Source organism: Alosa pseudoharengus, unplaced genomic scaffold (assembly GCF_046254945.1).
Source record: "Alosa pseudoharengus isolate Yale_2024_CS ecotype anadromous, Long Island Sound unplaced genomic scaffold, YU_APseudo_1.1 YU_APseudo_1.1_scf_1, whole genome shotgun sequence".
NCBI lineage: Eukaryota > Metazoa > Chordata > Actinopteri > Clupeiformes > Clupeidae > Alosa > Alosa pseudoharengus.
In genome coordinates, this window is record NW_027468564.1 from 48795340 (window position 1) to 48810726 (window position 15387).

Sequence of the window (15387 nt, forward strand, 5' to 3'; positions counted from 1 at the left end):
CAGTAGATGTCCTTTTTTGCACGTGTCAGAAATGAAAAGGCATAGGCAGTAGGCAGAGTGTGAGGACAGTTAGCAAGCCCCAGATGTTATTCTGTACTAACACTACACATCCATGCTTTGCCATGTTAACTTGAGCCATCAAGCCAACTTGACATCATTCTCTTTGCACTCGAAGGCAGTTCAGATGATCTACTGATCTACCTGTGATAAATCACTGTCTCAATACATATCTGTGAATTCTGTCCATTCATATATTCAGGCCCAGTTTACACACGGATCCGGCCATGGAACTAGATCCATCTAGCTGCACATAGATGAGGATGTGCGTGTGCCTGCATGTGTGGGTTTTTATGTGTGTGTGCATGTTTGTGCTTGTGTGCGTACCTGTGTGAGTGTGTGTACAGGAGTCTGCGTGCATGCCTGTGTGTGCATACGTATGTCTGCATGTCTACTGTGTGTGTGTTTATGTGTGCGTGCATGCATGCATGTGTGTGTATCTTTATGTGTGCGTGCAGTTGTAACTGCATTACATTACATGCAGTTTTGACCATGTCAGCCTGAGATACCAGCGATTACAACACCTAATTTTTGCTTTTTCATTTTTAACTAGGTGGCGCTGTACATCAAATGAGTGGTTATGGGATGGGTTGACGTGGCCCCTTGAGACTAACATACCAAAACAAATGTGGTCCTCCTAGGCCCTGCGGCTCTCGATATATTCACAGAAAACTGGGGGACAATGGTTCCGTGCCATCCTTGTGGGAATACCCACAAAGTTTCGTGCACCCCGGTCTTTCAGTTTCCTGCGAATCGTTGACACAAAATCACTGAAGGAAAGAAGAAGAAAAATCCGGAAGAAAAAACACTGACTAAACTTACATGACCGCCACCTCACTGTGGCAGTCATAATAATCATACTGGTATCTTTGCACTAGGCTACCACAATGCTGTAATATAATCATACTGGAAAAGCCTGATCCTTTGATATATGGCTACTGCATGTTTTCCCATCTGCATACATGATTGGCAATCGGTTAACTGAACATGTATGATTCAAGGCAGTCAAGAGCCTTATAATTCTACACTTTCAATTAGGTCTGGCTAAGGCAGGGATGGGTCAGTAGATGCCTTTCCATGCAGGGAGGTCCAGGAACAGGACTGAAGGCTTTGATCGCACAGCATTCAAACCGTACTTCTCTTCAACTACGGACATAAGACAGGGCCAGACAGTCTTCAGGACACTAGAGATTTATTATTTAATGAACAGGGCAACTCCAATAAGAAAACAATAAACAGTATGAGCAGTTCTTTTGTCATATAAAAAGTGAGGTTGAGGTGAATGGAAAAACTGGACGCAGCAGTGGGGAGGTCTAATCCATTCTGGCCTTCAGGGTGCGTGTGGTGATCTTGTCCTTCTCACTGTAGGGGAAAAGGCACAGAACACAATGACATTAGTTTTTTGAAACCAACTAGGCACATAAAACAGTAGACCGCAAGCACCTGCCCTTACACCTTTCAACTTGAGACATGTTTACAGGATTCATTTAATCTTAAAAACTGTTTTAGCTTATTGATAGCAAGACATCTATTTCCAATAAACAGCATGCTACAACAACGGCAGGCATCTGTGTTTGGGATCCAATTCTGCAAAGCTTACATGCGCACATCGAGCACCCTGAAGAGCAGTCATTGATTACATGACTTGCACAGTCATTGGTAACAGCCAGATGGCAGCAGTGTCCCAACACCTCAGAATTGTCTGTCACTCTTGTCTTTATTTACTAGCACATCACATTAAAGGCAACATCACGTCAGTTCATGTTTGGAGGCTAGGTGGTCAAGCAAAGCAAAGCTCAAGTACACTCACATGACATGCACAATAACCCCCATGCCAGAGACGGCGTCCCTGTCCACAGCATTCAACATGGCCTGGGAGATGGTCTCAAACAGGTCATCGGGCGCCTGTGGACACAGAAGAACAGAAACAGAGATTAGCATAGCAACACGCACCGCAAGAAAAGCAGCATGTTCAATAAGTACACAAAGCACTCCACTTTCGCAGACTTCTACACTCTCGCATAGGATTCTGCAACAGTCAACAAGCACTTTCAACAGGAGAACAGGGAACAGGAGAGAGAGGCGCACTGCAAGTCCATGTTCAGTAATAGCATACACTCAGCTTGCAATACATATACTGGGACAACATTCTAAGCCGTCCATTGTCAAGCACCTTCAAAAGGTAACACTGATAGGCAGCTGGATAAAAGTGACACTGCATGGACCTTACAAGACATCTCAAAAGCTAATTCATAGCTGCATAGGCGTTGATGCGATGCAATTAGCTAATGCATACATGGGCAACATACGGCCCGCGGGCCACATCCGGCCCGTGGGCTTTCCCTGACCGGCCCGCGTAAGGTCCGTGAAAGAACAATAGTCAAGAGCCTAGCATAGAGATAATGCATGCAAATCAATATCGTTGTTTTTATTTTGAAAGCGACTGCTATTTGTAAGCCCATATATTTGTGCGTGGATGCATACGACGTAAACACCCTCACTGATGTGCTGGTGAATAGAATTTATGCTTCTGCGTCGACACAATGCAGTTGCCTTTACGTCGGCGTAAACCTTTCAAAGTTTTGTGTCTCTTATGTCTGCGTCGCTCACCACCGCAAAGGTTGTTAGAACGAACTCCTACTGCTGCTCGTTGGCAGATAGACAGTTTACAATCGGATAACCCCGTAATTGTAACCAAAATATGTCTGAGTTTATTTGCAAAGATTATGTTAGCGAACTAGTATGATGCTACTACCCACAGGTTGCTTGAAGCAGCCGGCTCAACACACAGAGCGAGTTCACCAATCACAGTTATGTGCATAAAGTTAAAGCAAAAACATAGCCTACATTTTTAAAATAGTTTTCTTTGTGCATGTTGATTAACTAATGACAGCCTACTATTGTCTGCTCCACATTTTCGTAGTCTAATTCTGCATAGAGTTAATTTAATGATGGTAATGATTTAATGATGAAATATTGCTGAGTGTTGATGAAATGGTGGCACAGGCCTGTCGGTTGTACTGACTCCTTCACATTTTCATGACCTAGCCTAATTATATAGATATTGTAGTACTTTTTTATATCAGTCTTTGAAAACTGAAAAAAATGTCAATGTCAAAAAATCATTTTCGAGAATGAGAATTAAATACTGGACATAGATTAAATATTGCTGTTTTTCCTTTGTCTCCCTCACATTTTCATCTGTTCTTACGACTAGTAAACAAAACCATATGATTTACTTAATGTTATACAAGAACAGAATAGAATTGAACAGAATTGAGTTGACTTGAGTTCGGTATTTTGGCTCCGGCCCTCCTCAACAGTCCCAGTTTGTCATGTGGCCCCTTGGGGAAATTAGTTGCCCACCCCTGAGCTAATGTAATGTGATGTGTGCATTGACTTAATACCAGCAGACTTCCAGACAAACCTAAAGAGCAGTTCTCTTGAAAAACTGTCATCACAAGTTCTCGTCAAAGGCGGACATTGAGTGCCAGAGGGCCCCACCCAGGACCCTGTGTGTCTAGAGGGACCCAGGACCCTGTGTGTCTAGAGGGCCCCACCCAGGACCCTGTGTGTCTAGAGGGCCCAAGGACCCTGTGTGTCTAGAGGGCCCATGGACCCTGTGTGTTTGGTCGGCGGCGGCTCTCTCTCACTCACCAGGTCGGGCTCCCAGAGAGACTCGCACATGCCGTACATTTGCTCCGAACACGTGCCGCTCACGACAAAGTCCTCCGTAACCATGGGGCAGCCGATGAGGTCCAGGGAGCAGATGAAAGGCTCGAGGGTCTTGGGGTCCAGCCCAGCGATGACGGGCTCAATGTAGTAAGGTCCAAACCTAAAGGGGGGGGGGGGGGAGGGGGGGGGGACAACGACACCATTTCAGTTGTGGATTAGGAAGGCAGTTGCATCAACAGCTCCATCATCTTGTTTATCCAACGTTATACAACTATATTGTCCCTATGTCCCTAAAACACAGGCACGCAAATACAATCACTAATCCGGCATGGATGTGGATTTCTTTGGAACGGAGTAAATAACTGCATTTAAAACCTTTGTTTACAAGATTGCTACACTTCTGAAACGATTTGGTAAGAGCGTAATGCACCAATTTAAGTTTAATTTCACTGCTAGTTACTCCCCTGCTGGAAGTCGTAAGTCAATGAACCTTTTCCAGACCCACTCTCAATTGAGAAGGGTCTGGTGGTGCCTCAGTGCTTTCCAAGATTATACTTTGCATTACTTGCAGAGAAATTCACACAAAACTTCAGCGCACTGAGCTGAATCGGGACATGCTGCTGTCCATCCGTTTCTGCCTGCCAACTTCTGCACAACTACCAACAAGTAAAGAAAGGGAGAAAAACGTGCGTACGTTATGCACAGTGCAGGCTTTTCTCCCTTTTTGGACTTGGTTTGGTACAGCACTCTAAGAGACTAAAGAGTCTGACTGAAGCATGCTCTATTCCCGTAACTACTACTAACAAGTCCCATTATTCTATAGAACTAGTACACAGTACACATCCAGTCTAATGTTGGTCGCCAGGTGAGAATAGAAATAAATAAATAAAGTTTGAATGAATGACACTGTACAGTTGCTCATAAATCAAAGCACTTCATAATTACACACCTCCTTTCGTAGAGTAGGTTGGACACCATGCTCATAAATGTCTTTGGTTTGATCTGACGACCCTCCTTCAGCTCATACAGGTTCAGACGAAATTTCAGTCTTTGCGCTCTAAAAAAAAGAATGAGAGAGGACAGGCAAGAATAAGATCAGCACAAAATGAGCAGAATCAATAAAACACTACAAATTAATACTTGACCATTATTAATGAATGAAAAATGGCAGTACAGAAGAAAAATATGACTGCAAAGCATAAATAAAAAAGAAAAGGACAAATTCAAACATACACTGTTTGTACGTCTGTTGCCAGGCCTGCCAGGCCGATGTAGAGTCTGTCTCCCATAGGGAAGACCTTCTGGAAGTCAGTGGTTACCATCTGTGCTTGAACCCCAAACCGCCGGTCTGCTGCGATGGCCACACACTCTTTGCCCCGCATGGCCATGACGGCCCCTCCGTTATAGGACATAATAGACTACAAGCACAGGGGGGAAATCCATGTGTTAATATCTTCACACCTACAACTGCCAAAAGATACTTACGAGACTATGGCTAATTTGCATAATTGGCTACTGGCATAGTTGACTTTTTGGTTAACATTGACAGCTCGAGTGAAAAGAACTGGGAATGAGATGAAAGGAGAGGTAACAGGTATGTAAGTAAGTAACTTCACAGACAACCAATTGCAGCAAACAACGATATTTGTTTGCAATAATAACGTTAGCAATGCTAACTTAGCATCCGTTCTTCGTTTAGTTTATTTTAACTGAATAAAGGTAACAGGTTTCTACAAACCATCACTTTCGATTTAGCTCGCTTGCGCAGCTAGCGATGTGGTACAGCAAGCGCTAGCAATATACAGCAGATGCCTGTAACTTCCAATTTTGCTAACGTTAGCTAGTGTTCATATCTTGCTAACACTCAAATTATTATAACTAGGTTGACTGTCTCAAAATCGTTAATTTAACAACTGGCTTCAGTTCAGTTGATTCATACAAGATCAAGAAAACGTATAGTTTTGCAAAATAAGAAGCAGGCTATAATTTACCAGGCTTACCAACACAAATGTTTCAAGCTGACATCATTTAGCCATCCTAGCTAACTTGCTAGCTAATGTTAGCAGGGCAATCAACTGTGATTCAGTTATTGTTGAACCCCTTATTATACAGACATAAGCAATCTTCAGTAGCATAGAGTTAATGTACTCACCATCTTGAAATTTATAAGTTTGTCGATTTGGGTGGTGAAATTATACTGCCGTCTTTGTGTACGGGCAGTTTCAGTTAGAAGAAATACAAGCCCACAGTGACTACACGATTTCTGAGCGAATCAACCACCAAGAGCAGTGGCCGGCTTCCCTCTGTCAGTGATTGGCTATCCATTGAACTTCCTTGTAACATCCTTTCTTTGATTGGCTAACTAGGCAACGAGGCACTGCGCATAGAAAGCAAGAGCGGTTGAGGAGTGAGTGGACCACCACCACACCCTAGCGGTGGAATTGTATAGTGTTCAAACTGTATTTTTAATGTTTTCTCTATATGTGAAACGCACACCTACTGTTTTTTAGGGAGGTGCTATAGCCACTGGTAAACAGTTCAAATGGTAAAGACATGCTGCACACTCTGGCTCCATATGACAAGTTTAGTAGCCTAAAGTGGCAGTGTGTGGCACTTCTATACCCTTCTAATTTGTTCTATGCCATATAAACATCAGTAAACTGTCTTTGGCCAAACCCTGGCCAGCATCCTAAAATGTTATGATAAGGTTTTTTTTTTCTTTTTCAAATAGCAACAACAATTTCAATTTTAGCTTTAATCAAGAATCTTTGGTGTGAACAGCAAAGATTCTAGAGCACTCTGCTCTAAGATTTTTGGTGAATAGTGACTGTGATGTCATAATACACAATATCAAAGTCTGACATTCTTACTATTTGAATTCCAAGAAGTGCAATGTGTCAATTTCAGATCAATCACTAAGGACTTACACTAAGCCTACTAAGGAAGATGTGACACTCTGCCAGAAAAAAAGGTAAGCCTATGGGAATACTCATAATTTGATTCACTCTCACATGTATTGATTTTAGACTGCTTTTAGACTCTACTTTTAGAATACTAAAAAAATTGATAAGCCAAGATTTGTTGATAACTGCAAACATAACTGCAAACATAACATGGGTCATGAGAACATTAACATGGGTCTGTCAGCAAGTGCAAGCACTCAAGCCGGGGGCGCTAGTGAGCATAGACTGTACATAGCACCAGATGGAGTAGACACGTTTTTTCTGAGCTCCTCTCCATGTTATAGAATAATTCAATATTTAATTTAAAATTCACCAGTTTACCCGACCTTTTGTGACAAATGACACATTTATCCATATCACTGCAGCTAACCAAATATGTCACACGTAAACGTAGACTACTAGATTTCTAGATTTCGAACATCCTTATATGATTGCAGATTCACTTCATTTTTTATTCTTTTTTTTTCTAAAGACATTGTTTTGTTTTATATCAGCTGATTGATGCTGATGAGTAAAATATTCTGTGATTTGTCTTTAAGTAAATTCAGAAGTCCAGTGGTAGGACTAATGCCATGGAGAACCATGGCACATCTGGTGAAGGTAATCTAACATTCAGTATTTTCGCTGATTGTTGATATATGGCTTGGTATATTCCATGTGTCTGTATTTAAATCATATAATTTGCATAAAAGTGAAATTATTCAAGTATATCAGTGGGATTGACACGCAGAAGTTCAGATTGTGTTTGTTGTTGTTGTTGTTGTTGTTGTTGTTGTTGTTGTGGTTGTTGTTGTTGTTGTTGTTGTTGTTTTTGCTGTTGTTGTTGTTGTTGTTGTTGTTGTTGTTGTTGTTGTTTGTTCACTCATTCCCTTCCGATTGCCCTGAGCAGCCTCTGCTCCAGAGACTCACCCTGATGTCCAGCCCTCAGAGGGAGGTCCTCTGATGGCACCCACCAGCAAGATGCCTGAGGAGCTTTCACCTCTCACAGACTACCTGACCGATCTAACGGAGCAGTAGGCTGTCCTTTTCTCTTTGTAACATAGAGAGCATGTTAATTCTGCAGGAGCACTTCAACACTGACATTTTGTGTGCTCATAGAACATGGCTTACAACGAATAACATTATCTTTGTCTTCCTGAAGGGAATGGGTGGCCTTCTCTCAGGCAACCGCCGACCCTGTAAGTCTACTCTTTTGTAGATTGCTCGTCATTAAAAAAAAGGCTGACTTTTTCTGTCTCCTCATTAAATTTAGACTTCTTGTCTTCCGATTCTGAACAGGTCACAAAGGCACAGTTTTTGAAACTGTGCGTGAACCTGGTGCAGCATGTGACCATGAGCTCAATGAACGCGGTCGTCCCCGCGCTCATAAAGCTGCTGACAGTGGACCCGCAGCAATTCCTGACCTGTCCAGAGACGCACTACTGCCTTTTAGATTTGGAAACAGCCGGCCCATCGCTCAGATGGAGTGACGAGGGACGGCATGTCACAGTGCTCAATAATGCAATGCTGATGAAGGCTAGTACAGAAGGGAGCAGTGGTCAGACTCAGGAAGTGACCCGAACACCTGACTCTCGCCGCTCTGCTGAGGAGAGGTATGTTTATTTACACAAGGATGACAAATCAAGGATGATTTTCAATGTAAAAATGAAATATATGTTGCTGTAAATGTCCCAAAGGCATGAATGCCTCTGTTTGATGCCTGTCATCATGTCATAAAGATCAAGCCTGATTTTGATGATCTTATTCAGGTCCCAGCAGATCTCATTACTAGATCAGTTTGGTATCACAGAGGAAGGCATCCGACAGAGTGTCCAGGCAACCTTAAAGGAGCTCAACGTGGTGGGCTGCCCATCAGCCACTGAAGAGTTGACCCATTCCATTGTAAGGGAAGCTATGGTATGGGTGAACACTAGTCTAGCTGAGTTCAAAAAGGCAGCTTCCAGTGAACCAGGGAGCTCAGCCCTTCATGAGATCTTCAACGCTGAGGAGTTTGTCGAGAAGGTCAGCATTAAGCTGGATAGTCGGAGAAGTGCGGAGGATGCAAGGCAGTCCCTTCTCTGCTGGAAGAGGTGCTCTGATGCATGCCCTTCTGAGAAAGACCTGGACCCAGCTCTGTCCTCAACAGTGAGTGACTCAATGACAGTCATCATTGACACTATCGAGTCGAGCTTGAATGAACAGGATGAGGATGACTGTAAGAACAAACCTGCCAAAAACCTGTTTTCGTCTATCAGGCAGGCTGTGAAAGCCTTTGCATGCCAGAGTGCGTCTCTGTCTGAAGTTTCATTTTATGACGAAGAAAACCAGGGGGATCATATTGAGTGTATTTCACAAGTAACACTGGACAGTCTGTTCAGTTCAGCTGTTCAGCCAGGAAAGCGACCATTTTCCTTTGATGATTTCCGTCTGAAGGCCAACAAGGCTGTGAGAAGTGTTCTGGTCATTAAAATGAAGAATTTTGACTCTGTTCCCCCAAGTTATACGCATGTCTGTGCCACTGATACCCCTGCCTCTGTAGACGCCCCAAGAAGTAAAACCGAGCATTCACCTGAACCCTATTGGAAACCTGTTGAGGAGGCTGCCTCACTGGTCATTGAGAACTTTGTGGAAGAGATTAAGGCAATCGCGCAGTCAGCAGAATGTGTGGATGAAAACGAGGAAACAGCAGTTGAGACTCAACCTGATGATGCCTCAAGTATCGAGAAGATGGAGCCTAATGCTGAGAAGAACCCAGCCCTGTTGGCAGCGAAAAAAATCTTTGCTAAAGTCCAGAAAACGCTGGAGGACTTCTTCATACAACTACCCACTGAGCTGCATCTGCACCAAGCTATTTCTGCTCCCAGCAGTGACGAAGTCTCTGACCAAAATCCCCAGGAACCAGGTGAAGATCCTACCCAGGACTTCACTCAAATGGCTAGCTGTCGCAATGAGCAGCTACCTCAGGCCAGGACAGTTAGCCATCTGCAACTCCACCAGGTACAAAGTGAAGCAACGCAGTCTGGTCACAGTGCTCTAAGTCAACCTGACCTTGACATCTGCACACGCAATGTGCTAAAAGGAGTAATAGCTTCTTACCATAAGCAGAAAGAGGCCGCTCAGCCAGAGGAGACATCACTCGATCCATCAACAGCGCCCAATGATTATGTACGGAATGTAATCTCCCAGCTGAGTAATATCACCTCCTCCTCAATTGAGGACTCGCTCTCCATTGTGTGCATTCAGAATCTGTCAAGCTCCGCATTTCAGAGGAGTGCTTTTGACGCCGTTGTGGATGTGCTTGTCACGTCAGTCAAGAGCAACAGCACTCTCCGGTCTTTTGTGTCCAGTGACAACATAGAGGAACGTGCCGAGCCAGAGAATGACACGTCTGCCTCCTCTCTGCCATGGGAGGCAGAGATTGAAAATGCAAATGCTGCTGCCTCGGAAATTGTCGACCAGTTTGAAAAAGACCTGCAAAAGTGTATCGAGTCGCTCCAGTCCCTCAGAATCGCAAACCAAAGTGACATGGGCTCTATGGAACCCCTGGGGACTCTGAGGAGCACCAAGGAAATCCCTAAGCAAGAATTTACCTCTGCTGCCTCAAAACTATATCACAGTGTGCAGGTTAAGGTGAGAGAGATTTTTGCCCAGTTGTCCTTTCAGAGGAAATGGCCCTATACACGTTTGGAGGAAACGTCTTCAAAGGATTACATATCTGACCTATCAAAAGGCAATGCTGCCCGATCTGGCTCTCTGGATGTTACAGAGGTTATGCCAGAGTCAACTGACCTGGAAGACTGCACTAAGGAAGTAATGGGAGAGCTTATTATGTCTGTTAAAGAGCAAATAGCAGAAGACCAGATGTCTTGTACTAAAGGAAAGACACCAACATCAGGGAGTTACCTGGCAGAGAACATCATGCTGGAAATCGAAAACAACTTTGTGTGCACATCTAGTCCTTCAATGCAGAGTTCAGCCAACAGACAATGTTCTGCTGAATTAGTCCTTCCGATAACTGAAATAATGCAGAAACTCTCAAGCGAGGACATTCAGACAAAAGCAGTGAAACAAGTTAGCCAGGTTTTACTCAACTCAGCCAAAAGCAGTGGAACAGCCTCCTCCCTGCCAACAGAGTCAACTGCATCTGATCTCGTTGGCACTGTCGTTGAAGGCATTCAGACTCTATTTCAGTCCACATCATACAATGCAATGGATAACACCATTTCTGATAGAAAAGGGGAAAGCCAGGGAGGTTCATCTGTTTTGCTTAACAAGTCTCAGGTTGGGAAGGAGGCTTCTAAGGTTAAAATCTGGTCAGCCACAAGAGAGATGTTTAAAAGCCTACGGAGGAAGGTGAAAGATTTTATCACCAATTCCCAGCTGCATGACTCTAAGGTCGAAGAGAAGGTATGTGCAAAACAAGCCATTAGCAATGTGCTCGTTTGCATTCAGGAAGAAGTTCCGAATTCTGGAATGTGGGGACATGATTCTGAGCATCTCCAGCTGTTTCATAACACGATAAACACAATGCTACAAAGTCTGGGAGACATGGATGTGCAGAGGCCTACTTCAGCTTCCTCCTCTGTTCGAAAGGGCAAGCACTCACCTTTACCTGGGGTAATGCTCACCTCTTCCGAAAGCCCTTTCCTTTACATGGATGGCGAATCACTTCGGGATACCATGGTTGACGTTGTGAAAGTGGTACTGGAGAAAGTTGATGACGGGGAGGCTTCTTTGTCATATGCCCAAGGTCTTACCTCGGTTGCACGAAGCCTTGAGAGATCGTTGTCCAGCAGCAGTGTCAACTCATCTTCCCATGACCTCATTGATCAGATCTATGGTCTTTTCATGAGGAGCAACAACTCAACTCCGAGACAGTGTGTCTCAGATTCTGCGCTTTTGAAGCAGGAGCAGGAGAAAGCGTCAGGGATGCTAACTGCCTCTGAAATACTTCAACTCTACATTGAGGAGAGTGTCAAACATCTTTTTCTCCCCTGTTTCAAACTTCCTTCCCCTTGGGATGGGGTTAAGGGAGGCTCACAGCAACAAGCCCAGACCTCAATCTCTTGCCCAAGCAGCCTAACTGACGTAGCATCAGACGCTCGGGGCAAAATGGCCGCTACGAAGTCCCCACCACAAATCCTGAGTGACACAGTGGGCCTCGTCGTTGAAATGATGGTGAAAGAGGTCATGAGTGGTCTGACCCGGGCACTGAGCCCAAACAGTGATCTGGAGGCAGTTGAAGAAACATCTCATTCATCAAATTTGGGAGCAACAAAGAGCTTCGGTTCAAAGCTCGCAGAACCACAGATGAGTGCTGGGACCAGTGAAGGTGTCCAAATCACCCCATGGCCAAAGGCCTTTCCCATGGACACAGATGACTACACTGGCCTTGTGACTATACTAGTTGTTCAACTGTTGACAAAGATAAACTATGGATGGTTCTCCTATGACATGGTCAGCAAAGCCGAGGAACTCATAAACAAGGTTGTTGCTGCGTTCAGTGCCTCTTCTGGCATTTCAGCAACAGAACCCTATCCTGAAGATATTAGAGAGCACAGGATCTACAGGGCTGTCTACAGCAATCTCCTCACCGAGTTTGGATCTGAAACGGATCTCCTGAAAGCCATGGAGTCCAATCGCCCATCGTTTCAGACGTCCATAGTCACATCACTTACTAAGGAGCTTCTACAGATATGTGACACACAACCTGTGAAGGGGAAAGGAGAGCGTGGGATCCTCCAGAAGCTCAACATTGGTGGGAAGGTAAAAATTCCTCATGTAAACTCAATAGTCATTTAACACACCCATACAATTGTGACATTTTGAGAAATATGATTTTTGTCAGTCTTTCATTGCCAAGTTTGGGCTTTGATCAAGGCTGGGTTTCGACTTTTGGTAACACTTTACTTAACAGTATTGATATCGTTATGTCATACAAGTTTATGACTTGTTTATGACACGTTCATGACAGTGTCATGTCACTCTTATGTCGATACTGTCAAGTAAAGTTACAGAGCCGACTTTTTTATGGACCTATTGCTATTACCAACATGGCGGCTTTTAATTCTCAATTAGAATGTCCCATCACAGAGCAGAAAACAGTGGCATTCCTCCAAAAAGGATCAGAGTGCTCTCTCCACCACTGCTCTCATAGATTCAGGTAAGGAGACCTAGTTTCTTACATTTCTGTATAAAAGGTTTTTAATAATATGACATAGACATTTTACAATGATGTTTTCTTTTCTTGGAGAAGTTTAGCTGTGTTTCATATTTTAAAACTTTTATTTTGGTAGCTTCAGCCAATATGTCTTCATCCAGTGAAACCCCACTGATTGAGCAATCATCTAGACACTCAGAGAAAAGCAGAGATGCCCGGATGCCTAAGAAACATCGCTGTTTTATCAAAATATTCTCTGCCCTGAGAGGGGAGACATCTTAGATAAACCATGGTTCAAATAAACCAAGTATTCATTTCATAGGCATTCTTGTCCTACATGGTGTGACCATATCTTGGGTAACTTACTAGCAGAGTGTTAGAGGCTTAATAAAATAGTCCCTAGTTCATATTTATGTATTGTGCATAGCTGTGTCTTTTGGCCATTTTGTTTTAACTATTTGGCCGCTAGACTGTAATTGACAGCTGTACATTGGTAAGAGAAATGGTTACGCTATATAAGCCCATTCACTTTGGCTTTGTTTTCTAAATACTTAATGGGGGTAATAATAATTATTGCTTTTGGAAGCTGATATACTCAAAAACTAGAATGCATGTGATGCTCACTTTATCTAAGGTAAAACTTTATTATCTTAGAAACATTTTATAATATTCTACTTACAATCAGTCTTTAAACCATCAATTAAATTACACAATTTGAAAATATTCTGTAAGTACCAGTAAAATTGCCAACGAGTAAATAAAAATCCAGTGTAAAATGCATCTAAAAAACAAAAACAAAATCATGAACAAATAATTCACTGAAACACTATAATTCACTCACACTATGAAACAAACAGTATTTCCAGTGTCTCAGCAGGGAAACAATACTACATTTAAAAACAATAAAATAAAAATAATGATGTATGTGTAGTATATGTAGAGACTATCCCCATCCCAATAGCCCAATTCATCATTAACTGCTACAATATAAAAACAATAGAGTTTTAATTTCAAATGAACTGGGTTGCTGTCTCTTCCCTTTTAGCTCTGTAATTGCAGAAAATGTCTATACATGTCAATCATTTTTATTTACATAGAATATGTGTAACACACCACATTAGATATAGTTTAACAAAACCAACTGACAAAAAACCCCCAAACATGCAGCATGACAAGGGAGGATAGCAGCTGTTTGTGTAAATCTAGTAAACATGAAGATTGTGCAGAGCTAATTCATGTAAGTGCCACGCATATGTTCTGTTTATTAAGCACTAGTCAATGTAAATGTCAATTAATCTAAAAAGAAACCATAAATAATATCCAAAATGGATGATTCCCCCCCCCCCCCCCCCCTCAATGTGCTTTTTTTACCAAGCGAGTAAGAGTATGTGTGAATATTGAATTGATGTAAATGCAACAGTGATGCTTCATATTGCATTTAGATATGTTGTATGACAAGAATGACTTGTTACTCTATGCTTTTAACTGTAAAATGAACAGTGACCTGTACATATGCTTTTGGATAGATATCTACACTCTAGGTGAACTACTCGGATGCCACGCTCTGAAATACTGGAAAAAAAAAAAATCTGATTCATGTTACCACACTGAGTTCCAGTGGCCACTGAAGTCAGTGTTATTACATGGGTAGCACTAACAATGATGATGTAAAATCTGTGAAATTGTGAAGCTACTTCAAATCAATTATGCACAGTTGTAATCTATGTATCATGCATATTTGAAAATGCCACTAGTTTGATGCTGTCTTTTCTCTATGTGTGCTGATGTTGTTAATACAAAATATATCAGTGTTCCAGACCTCAATACAGAAATATTTTTCATATTGTGCCTTTCATTTTTCAGTCTTAGTATTGACAAAATCATGATAAATTGCAAAAACATAAAATTATGAAGATGTGTACAATTCCCAACTCTTCTATTGTACACAATGGCAGCCAGAGTCTAAATGACCTTAAGATTAAATCCTTCAAGTCACGTGTAGAGGAATAATAAATAGTATTAAATCCATATTATTGAGACACACTTTCACAACTTGACTTTGATTTATCTACAATCAAGTAAACGCATCTTCAAAATATTACAAATCGTTGACTCTGACTGAGAAGTGGCATCTGTTGTTACTCGTCACAGTCCTCATGACAGTCGTTTTTGGTCTTGCTATTTTGTGGTAGAACTGAGACAAAAGTGATCTCCCCTTTAACTTGTCAAGAGGCAGTGGTGATTCCAAATGCATTCATACATGTATTAAAACACTTTGAACACAATGGTAACCCAATGGTAACCCAAACCCACAGGAAATGCCGCAGTAGTAGCAGTAATGTAATCGTGCGCATCTTCCACCATTGTCCATTCTTGAGTCATCATCGCTGTCCCATTCAGAAACCAATGTTTGCCAAAAAAAATGGCCAATATAGTCAGTCTGTACTTAACAATTCTACCAAGAGTCAGTAGACTACCAAATAGAAGGGTACTAGAAAGACACCTTTGGAACATTTACATTAGTGGTCAATCAGTGTCTGGAAAAAAAGTAAG

General features: G+C 42.4%; 2 protein-coding genes across 3 annotated transcripts; one reads left to right on the top strand and one right to left on the bottom strand.

Annotated features, from left to right (window-relative positions):
• Window positions 1-1232: 1232 nt before the first annotated feature.
• psmb3 (proteasome 20S subunit beta 3) lies at window positions 1233-6009 on the bottom strand. The gene is made up of 6 exons (XM_076291134.1): window positions 5885-6009; window positions 4966-5150; window positions 4682-4789; window positions 3715-3892; window positions 1868-1962; window positions 1233-1419 (listed from the first exon to the last, which is right to left on the bottom strand). Exons 1-6 carry the CDS (start codon window positions 5885-5887, stop codon window positions 1371-1373), a joined length of 618 nt encoding a protein of 205 aa, XP_076147249.1. The 5' UTR covers window positions 5888-6009; the 3' UTR covers window positions 1233-1370.
• Window positions 6010-6122: 113 nt separating this feature from the next.
• Window positions 6123-14500, top strand: LOC143131245 (uncharacterized). Of its 2 annotated transcripts, none has more exons than XM_076290754.1 (3): window positions 6123-12440; window positions 12753-12837; window positions 14361-14500. In XM_076290754.1, exons 1-3 carry the CDS (start codon window positions 8430-8432, stop codon window positions 14483-14485), a joined length of 4221 nt encoding a protein of 1406 aa, XP_076146869.1. In that variant the 5' UTR covers window positions 6123-8429; the 3' UTR covers window positions 14486-14500. The 2 variants fall into 2 exon arrangements, with proteins under 2 accessions (XP_076146869.1, XP_076146861.1); XM_076290746.1 differs by lacking the exon at window positions 14361-14500 and adding an exon at window positions 12971-13151.
• The last annotated feature ends 887 nt before the right edge of the window (window positions 14501-15387 follow it).